Source organism: Ammospiza caudacuta, chromosome 1 (assembly GCF_027887145.1).
Source record: "Ammospiza caudacuta isolate bAmmCau1 chromosome 1, bAmmCau1.pri, whole genome shotgun sequence".
In the NCBI taxonomy this organism is placed as follows: Eukaryota; Metazoa; Chordata; class Aves; order Passeriformes; family Passerellidae; genus Ammospiza; species Ammospiza caudacuta.
In genome coordinates, this window is record NC_080593.1 from 53,652,077 (window position 1) to 53,661,692 (window position 9,616).

The 9,616-nt window shown below is 42.3% G+C and overlaps 1 protein-coding gene across 1 annotated transcript in view; it reads left to right on the forward strand.

Annotated features, from left to right (window-relative positions):
- The window catches only part of GLI3 (GLI family zinc finger 3), a 188,104-nt gene extending 179,193 nt beyond the window's left edge, over window positions 1-8,911 (forward strand). Inside the window, exons 12-14 of the mRNA XM_058806018.1 lie at window positions 974-1,264; window positions 4,471-4,798; window positions 5,982-8,911. Of these exons, the coding sequence (XP_058662001.1) occupies window positions 974-1,264; window positions 4,471-4,798; window positions 5,982-8,272 (2,910 nt within the window). The 3' untranslated portion in view covers window positions 8,273-8,911. The remainder of the gene's footprint in view (window positions 1-973; window positions 1,265-4,470; window positions 4,799-5,981) is intronic.
- Window positions 8,912-9,616: the final 705 nt, after the last annotated feature.

Genomic DNA, 9,616 nt, shown 5'->3' on the forward strand with positions numbered 1-9,616 from the left:
CGAGGCAATTAAAGGATTTAGGAAGTGCTCAGCTCTTCTTTCTAATCCCCTCATAATACAAGAAAAAAGGCTTTGTTAATTTATAAGACAGTAAATTTACTTTATTCTACATTGCTTAGTGAACTACAGAAATCCACAGATAAAGAAAGTGGTTTGTAAAAAATGAGTGATGAGTTATGCTAGTAGCAGTAATAATAGTACTAGTGCATATATTGATGCAACGTGAAAATGTTCATGGCACTGTATCTTGTGCTTTGACATCGTACTGGTGATCTGAAGGAGCCAGAAAAAAAATGCTTCCTCCCTTTATTCTGCCTGAACCAACGGCCCAGCATCTTTTGAAGGGGGGTGTTTCTCTCAGTGTCTAGTAGTAGGTACTAGGCATACTGGGAATGCTGTCAAACTGCTGAGGGCAAGGGACAGGGCTGAAAATCAAAGCAGTCTTCATAAATTGGCATAGCTGAGTTACCTTCTGCTAAGGTAATTGAAAGCTGTGCCAGTTGGTACCCATGAAGGACTCTGCCCTCAATCAAGTGTGCCGCACTAAGTGCTACCTTCTGAGCCAAGGGGTGCTAATGGTTTTAACTAGGGGCAGTCACAATTTGATAGGACAAGGGGTGATGGCTTTAAGCTGGAAGAGGGTGAATTTAGATTAGTTATAAGGAAGAAACTGGTTAGTGTGAGGGTAATGATACACTGGTAGAGGTTTCCCAGAGAAGCTGTGGATGCCCCATCCCTGGTTCAAGGCCAGGTCTGAATGTGGCTTTGACCAAGGGTTCCCTGCCCATATTGGGATAATCTTTCAGGTCCCTTCCAACCCAAACTATTCTATGATTCATTTGTAGAAACCATAAATTAGGTAACAAATTCACTGTGAAAGCATATAACTGTGGTACCAGCTGTGCTCCAAGAAGTTCTTCAGGAGTCCCACATGGAATAAAACCTGATATGGGTGGGTTTTGTGTCTTGTCAGAAACCATATGTGTGCAAGATCCCGGGCTGCACGAAGCGCTACACAGACCCCAGCTCCCTGCGGAAGCACGTGAAGACTGTGCATGGCCCAGAGGCACACGTCACCAAGAAGCAGCGGGGAGACATCCACCCGAGGCCTCCGCCACCCAGGGACCCAGGCAGCCACTCTCAGACCCGGTCACCAGGCCATCAGACTCAGGGTGCAGTTGGTGAGCAGAAGGACCTCAGCAACACTACCTCAAAGCGGGAAGAATGCCTCCAAGTGAAAGCCGTCAAGTCAGAAAAACCAATGGTATGCAATACACCGTGCCACTCCCTTTGTCCTCTTCTTCCTGCAACCATTTAATAACCCCTTTATGAAATGCTCAGGTCTGTAAACTCTAGCTCACAAGGTTTGTTTTTTTGAGGTCTTCTGTGTTTACTTTGTAAAATGTTTTTAAAGCCTGAGAAGTAGCAAATAAAAAGATTACAAATAGTCTATGCAATATAGGATAAGTGCAGTGCTGGCAACTGCCACAATAATTGTTTCTCTTAAAAAGCTCCATCTTCTGGAATAAGCATAGTATGAGAAAATCAGAGTTTTCATTTAAAAAATAAAAACGAAGAGTTCTTTTCACTCTTCTGTTTCCAGAAGAAAGATGGATCTGAATCTCTCAGACTGAAAGCCAAAATAAGAAAAAAACCGAACCAAACCACAAGTCCAAATGACTAAAATGATGATATTGATGATGATAATTTTTGGAGAACCTGGGAAAACAATCAAATTTTAGGGGCTTGAGGCTTTTGGGTCATGGATCAAACTGAAGCAGGATGAATTCACTTTCTTAAACAGCAGATATGCATCTTTTAATAACATCTCTGTTGTGATGTGACCTCTTATGTTTATCTGATACTTACTCAAGTTAACTTAGTCCAAGTTTAACTAAACCAAGTTGAATTGACAGTCTGCAGGTCTTTTCTGTGGTTTACCTTAATGTATTGCGTTAAACTGTTAAAAGGATTGTATTCTATTTTTTGAGATGCTGTCTTAAATACACAAATTCTTTTATTTGCCTGAATTTCATATGCCATCTGCCCTCTTCACAAGGGTTAATTCAAAGGCAGCCACTCCATCCTCTTCCCCATCTGGGTCTATGATTCATCTGTATTCAGCCCTTGGGGATTACAAATATGAGCCCTCCAAATTCTGCTCATACTGTTAATCATGCTGCAATTCGAAGTGATTACTCACTGAAGTATGAGTTACTGCTATGTTGTGCCTAAGGCTTATGCTCAAACTGTTCAGTATTAATACTCAATTCAAAACCTTTTAAGGGCTCAGACTAAAGTCTTACTGGAGTCTAAAAGAAGGTGCTCTGCTATCTTTGATGATAACTACCTTATTTACAAAGGAGCAAAATCTCTTTTGCTTTGCTAGGTAAATGTGTAGTGTTATTGAGGCATGTTTAACACAGTTTTAACAGAAAAATTTGTGGAAGAGGGGTACTAATGCCTATAACTTACATAGTATCAAATATTTCTCACTGAAAATTATATTTTAAAAATAATTCTGTGTTTCTTGCTTTTCATTGCATGTATGAATTAAGGTATATTTTCTGGTTTTCAACTAATCCAATGTCTTTTCTGTCTAATGCTCTTAAATGTCTTATTCTAACTTCCTAAGGACAGTGGGTAATAAGGTGAGGGCATTTTAACTTTTCTGCTATTTTTCTTATTGCAACATTATATATTTTTTTATTTTGGTCTTCTGCCTGTTGTTCAGTCATTCCTTTATTTAGTAATGTGCAATCCATCAAGCACATTCCCAGTTGTTATGTGTTGTGAACATTTTGCAACAGTTGACATGTGAAAAATCTGGCTTATATTGGTGAAATATCTTCAGAAATGTCTTTGTACTTTCCCCTCTAGATGAGACATCCATTTTTTTTCTGTATTCCACATCTAGAAATATATGTCCTGCATAATACAGTTCTTATTTCTGTACCCTACCTCACTGTGATCTTGACATGTGCTACAAGAACAGGCTTCTGATCACTTCTTCCATATGGTATAGAGCTATTGTCCAGAAGTACAAACTTTCTTCTGTATAATAACTGTTATTTCTGTTCTTGTCACCAAATCTGCCATGGCCAGGATTTGGAAATGAGCTTGCTCAGTGTGGCCTCATAAATTCTAAGTATCATCATTCAAGTTAGAAATAATAAAATAATTATTGAATCTCAAATTGACTCCTTAGGGGCATAGGCAACTACAGTAGTGCCATGAATCTGTGTCTTCATTCATTGATGTTTAAAGCGAGAGTCGTCTCTGGCACTTCAGAAATTCTAGACAGCATTTTTCAGTAAAATGTACATAAAGATCACAGAGTGGCAGAAAAAAAACCCCCAAAAATAAAACCACATCAGAAACCCTCTTAAGTCAAACACTTACATGAAACTGTTCTTGTGTGCAAAGTGATACTGCATGCCCCACTGATTTGTGATCACACTGATAGAACCTTACAGTGAGATATTAAGTCCAGAGACTTCTGTCTGTCGTCCTCTGTTTTGTCTGTCAGTTTGTTCATTTTCCCATTCTTTTGAAAGAACTTTATAAAAAGTCTGAAAAGTAAATCAAGCCTGTGTTTCCACACAGCAAGAGTTCTGCTAGAGCAGCAGGGAACACTCCCTGTTAAGAAAGAAGATGTTACTGTGGCATGTTTATATCCCTGCAGATTAGCAGTCTGTATTGTCTACTTAAATTCTTGCACTTAAAATCTTAAATTCTGATGGAACAAAGGATTTGATTTAGTAGATCATCACCTTCTTGATTCAGAGCAGAGGTGGTATAAGTTAGGTATAAGGGGCGGTATAAGTTAGACCTGAGTGCTCCCAGGATCATAGGATGCTAATAATATGATACAGTATTTTTTGCACTGATGCTTTGTCTTTGTTTTATTACATGCCAACATTTCAGGCCAACCACTGCTTGTAACAATGAGCCTTAAGCCTGGAAAATGCTTACATTCTTTAGCCACAAGTCTAATTAAAAAAACCCAAATTCCAATGTTGTTGGAGTCTTGTTTGTTTGTTTGTTTGTTTGCAAGCCTAGCAGTGTAAACTAATACTTTGTAACATGGCTGAATTCTGGTTTGGTTTTTTTGAGCTGCAGCTTCAGTTGGGAACAGCACATAAGCAATGTAGGGTATCCATCCATATGTGCTCACAAATGGCTTGAAGTGATAGAAGTAACTCTGGGAATAACTCAGATAAATGTCTTATGGAGATACATTGTATACCATCAGCAACATGTGAAAGGCAATTTTAGTCTTGTGTTTTACAATGCCCTTCACTGCAGTTGAAGCCAATATCTAGAAAGCCTCCTTAAGAACAATCACTGTTACCATTTAAGGCTGAACTTCTCTATACCTGTATCTTTGGCTCCACTTAGCACAGATGCTCTGTTTAACATTGTTTGCTTAATTCTCACACTCTTTTGTCTCTGACTTCTCTCCAACAGACATCTCAGCCAAGCCCTGGTGGTCAGTCTACATGCAGCAGCGAACAGTCCCCCATCAGCAACTATTCCAACAATGGGATCGAGCTTTCTCTGACCGGTGGTGGTAGTGTAGGAGACCTCAGTGTCATCGATGAAACCCCAATCATGGACTCTACCATTTCCACAGCCACCACAGCACTTGGCTTACAGGCCAGGAGGAACATGACAGGGACCAAATGGATGGAGCAAGTGAAATTAGAAAGGTTGAAACAAGTTAATGGAATGCTTCCAAGACTGAACCCCGTTCCACCTTCCAAAGCCCCAACCTTGCCGCCTCTCATAGGAAATGGTGAGATACACATAAGAGGAGTGATAACGCTTTTTGTCCGTAATCTTGTTGCTTGCTAGCTCAATCTTGCAACTCTTGCAGGAGTTGCACAGCTCAGGAAACTCAGCAGCTGTGAAATGGTTTGTAAATTGATCACTTTCTGTTTATTCCCTCATTGCAAGTTCTTCTACCCACACCCTCTGAGATGTCTGATAGTCCTGTGTCATACAGAACAGGAGTCCCTGAGGGAGCCATGAATCACATTTAAATATTCCCTACAGGTAGAGGTTTTGACCCAAGATCACCATAATTCTGTCCTGTTTTGAGACAAGGTAGAAGAAATAAATACCTGTGAGTTTACTGTATGGAAGTCTTTCTGTTGAGTGTTTGCAAGGCAGCCTTTGCAGAGATGTGGTGGGCTTCCCTTTAAATAACTTGTTCCTACACATAGAAGAAATCATATGTACAGATGCTACTGCTGCAGAGGGCAGATATCCATGAATGGGAGCAAGGTGAGGTTGAACTCTGAAGATCCCTGGTTGTTTTCCTCCAAAGAGCTGCTCATTACCAAAATAGATGTTGCTGCTGCCCCTACTTTGCCTACAGCATGCCTGTAGGTTTCTGGGCTCCACCCAGCAGTGACAGCCCAGGTTTTCTGAGATCCATTCAATCAAAAGAAACTATGTAAAATTAAGAAATGTATCCTGTTTACTTAAAACCAAAACAAACAAAACAAGGAAACCAGCAAAGATGTTTTGCAGTTGTTAGGAGTTATTTCAAGAATATTTCAAGAAGTATTAGAAATGACCTTGAATAGCCTCCAATTTGTATATTTTGCCATTCCATGCAAATGCCTGTTCAATTATATTTTGCCTATAAAAAGCTCCCTTACGAATGTGTTCTCCTGGCACATCAGCCAGCATAGCTGCACTGCAGGCTGGAGTACTGCACCAGCTGATGACAGTTTGTGGCTATGGGCTATAAATTTTCTGCTGGGATTCACACTGAAATGTTACCCTTGAGTCTCTGAATTAGCTTTTAACCTAAGGACACAGTTTTTATCCCTACTTCTTGCAAGAAAGAGCCCTGCTGTAATTGGCTGTGATGATGTTCTTCCTCTATACTCCACTTACGTCTTTACTGTGTGTTTTCTCACCAGTTTCTGGATAGTACCTCTTTGTTTAACTGTGAATTTTACCTGCAGGTACCCAGTCGAACAGCAGCTGCAGTGTCGGAGGATCCATGACTATTCTGCCAAACAGGAATGAACTCTCAAGTACGGACATCACTGTGTTGAACATGCTGAACAGGAGGGACAGCAATACTAGCACAATCAGTTCAGCCTACCTGAGCAGCCGCAGGTCCTCTGGAATCTCGCCTTGCTTCTCCAGCCGGAGGTCCAGCGATGCCTCCCAGGCGGAGGGAAGACCGCAGAACGTGAGCGTTGCAGACTCCTACGACCCCATCTCAACGGATGCCTCCCGGCGCTCCAGTGAAGCGAGCCAGTGTGACGACCTGCCAAGTCTTCTCAGCCTCACCCCAGCCCAGCAATACAGGCTGAAAGCTAAATATGCAGCAGCTACTGGTGGACCCCCACCGACTCCACTGCCTAACATGGAGAGGATGAGCCTCAAGACAAGGATGGCACTCTTGGGTGACTGCAGGGAGTCTGGAGTATCTCCACTGCCTCCAGTGAATGTCCCTCGAAGATGTAGTGATGGTGGGGCAAATGGTTACAGCAGGAGGCATTTTCTGTCTCATGAAGCTTTAGGAAATGGGACAAGGAGAGCCAGTGATCCAGTCAGAATGGCCTCTGACAACCTCTCTGTCCCGAGAGTCCAGCGTTTCAACAGTCTTAATAGCTTTAACACTCCTGCTTTGCCTCCATCCATGGAAAAGCGCAACCTTGTTCTTCAGAACTACACCCGTTCTGAGGGTGGCGTCTTCCGCGGCTTCAGCTCCCCCTGTCCTCCGAGCATCAGCGAGAACGTCGCCCTGGAGGCTGCTACAATGGAAGCAGGTAGCAGTCTGAACGATGAGGATCTCCTGCCAGATGACGTGGTCCAGTATCTGAACTCCCAGAACCAGGGCATGTACGACCATTTGTTGAACAATGTCCTAGATAGCAACAAAATACATCACAGCTCAGTTTCAGGAAACAACAATTCCAGCAACTTTGACCAAGCCCCTCCACCGAGCAGTCAGCAGGCGGGTCCTGAGGCAAATAAGAGTGACTTGCCCATCCAGTGGAATGAAGTAAGCTCAGGAAGTTCTGACTTGTCTCCTTCAAAGCTGAAATGTGGTCAGCGGTCAGCAGTGCAGCAGGCTCGGGCCTTCAGACTGCATAACAACATGATGGTTCAGCAGCAGAACCTGGAGAGAAGCAACATGGCCCAGCAGAATGGCTATGGGAACCTGATGGAGAACAACACTTCCTACAGTTTACAGCAAAATATGACTCTTGGCAATGGAGCCGGGAATTCTTTCAGCATGCAGTCCAACAAGCCTTACAGCGAAAGCATGGGCAGGCAAGCAGTGATGTCTGGGGTGACAGACAATTCCTGTGGCATGGCAGTGCAAGGGCAGAAGCTGAGAATCAGCAACATGCCAGTGAATGGGAACCAGCAAAATTTCAGCCATCCCCTGGCATCCAGCGATCAAACCACCAGTATGGAAAACGGGATGCAGGACAGGAACATGATGGAACAGGAATATTTGCAAAGCCAGCCAGTCGGAGATGGCGTTCGTTACCAGGGAGTCAGTCAATCTGGTCAAATGATGCTAGGGCAGGTTAGTCCTACCTCACAAGGCAGCCTGTATCAAGGGCCACAGAGCTGTCCACTGGTGTCTCACACCATTGGTAGCCAGCCTTCAGGTTTGTCAGTGGCCAAAAGTTACCAGTCGTGCTCTAATTACAGCAGCAACAGACGGCAAAACATGTTGAGAAACAACCTGTCCCAACAGCAAAGACACGTAGGGGATGGCAACCAGACATACAGGGTAAACACCATCAAGATGGAAATGCAAGGTCAATCACAGCAGTTCTGCTCCAACATGCAGAATTACTCTGGTCAGTTGTATGACCAAACCATGGGCTTTAGCCACCAAGCTATGAAAACAGGTTCTTTCTTTGGTTCAGAAGCCAGCTGCCTGCTGCAGGGGACTGCAACTGAAAACTCATCTGAGCTTCTTTCCCCGGGGGCTAACCAAGTGTCAAGCACAGTAGACAGCATTGACAACAACAGTCTAGAGGGTGTGCAGATAGATTTTGATGCTATCATAGATGATGGGGACCATGTCAGCTTAATTTCAGGAGCCCTGAGCCCAAGTATCATTCAAAATGTCTCCCGCAATTCCTCACGCCTCACCACTCCCCAAACATCTCTTACATTCCCAGCTATGCCTGTAAGCACAACCAACATGGCTATTGGGGACATGAGCTCTTTGTTGACCTCACTTGCAGAAGAAAGCAAGTTTCTTGCTGTTATGCAATAGACATAAAAAACAAAAAACACTTAGGAGATAACAGATGGAAAAAAAAAAGACTCATATATTTTAGTTGTGTATGTATTTTAGCAATCTCATCTCACCTAAATGGGATGTGTTTCAAGTATATTCCTTTTATGGAATAAGGACTCTGAAAACCCTAAAGTGTTCTAGGGAGAAACTGTCTTCCATTTCAGTTTTGAATCAGTATTGCTACGCCCATTCCCTCCCTTTCTCTCTTTTCTCTCTCTCTCACGCCCTTTTCAAATGTCTGTATGCTTCTTTTATTTTTCTTTTGTTTTTTACCTGTAAACCAATGTAAACGTGTGAAGTGCATGTTGTGGGGTTTTTGTTTTGTTTTGTTTTGTTTTGGGGTTTTTTTGTAAAGAAAGGCCTGATGAAATGACAATTTTCTGTTACTCAAGTGAATCCAGACCTTGTAAAACTGTTGCAACTTTTCCTCTTGAACCTTTAACCAGGCACAATGTGAAGTGAGCATACAGTGATGAAATCCTCTCTGGATGCACTGGACACATCACACTGAGGTGGAAAACCAGCTTAGAAATGCACTGCCATGCTACCCCTGGGCTGCAGTTTCAGAGACACAGAGCACAAAAAGTTGGGAGGTTCAAGCAAAAAAGAAATGTAAAAATCATCAGCCCTTTGATGTCTAGCAAAAGCTTATGGTTTTTGTAAACCCACACAGAGATAGCTGTCACTGCCTTGAATAACAATACTGAGATTGTGTCATGTTCAACCTATTTCAGAGGAAGGAGAGGACCAGAAATGTGTTCATAGTCCAGCTCTCATCTTTTACAGAATTTGGTATTCTGGTTTTCAGCTTTCTTTTTTAAATGACTGAATAGCAAAATTATGGGTGTGTATAGTCACTTGGATAGTCTAGAGTCTTCTCATTGCATACCACATTTGTGGAGGTACAGTCAGGGTCTTATGTAGTATTTCATACAATGAAATAACAAAATTGCAGTATTTCACACTGGGGAATTCCTTTTTTTTTTTTTTTTTTAATGCAAATTGTTGAGGTGTAACTTGCTGAGCCACTGGTTCTTATTTGCTGGAAGAACTGTGTGTATATCCCCTTTAGCCCAGACAGCTCCATGGATACATAGAGCTTCAAAAGCATCATGAGCAAGTCATGTAAAAGAAGTAGAAAATGAATGGCTGGCCCAGTTCTCAGACTAGCCAAATAAATCAAAGCAGTTGCAAGCAATCTGATAATCTTAAATGTTTTTCCACTGTGTCCAGGCTTTACAAAATTAAATTAAAACTGCCATTAAAAATAGCAGAGAAACAAGGGGAACAGCAAGTATTCACAGATCACAGACTATTCTG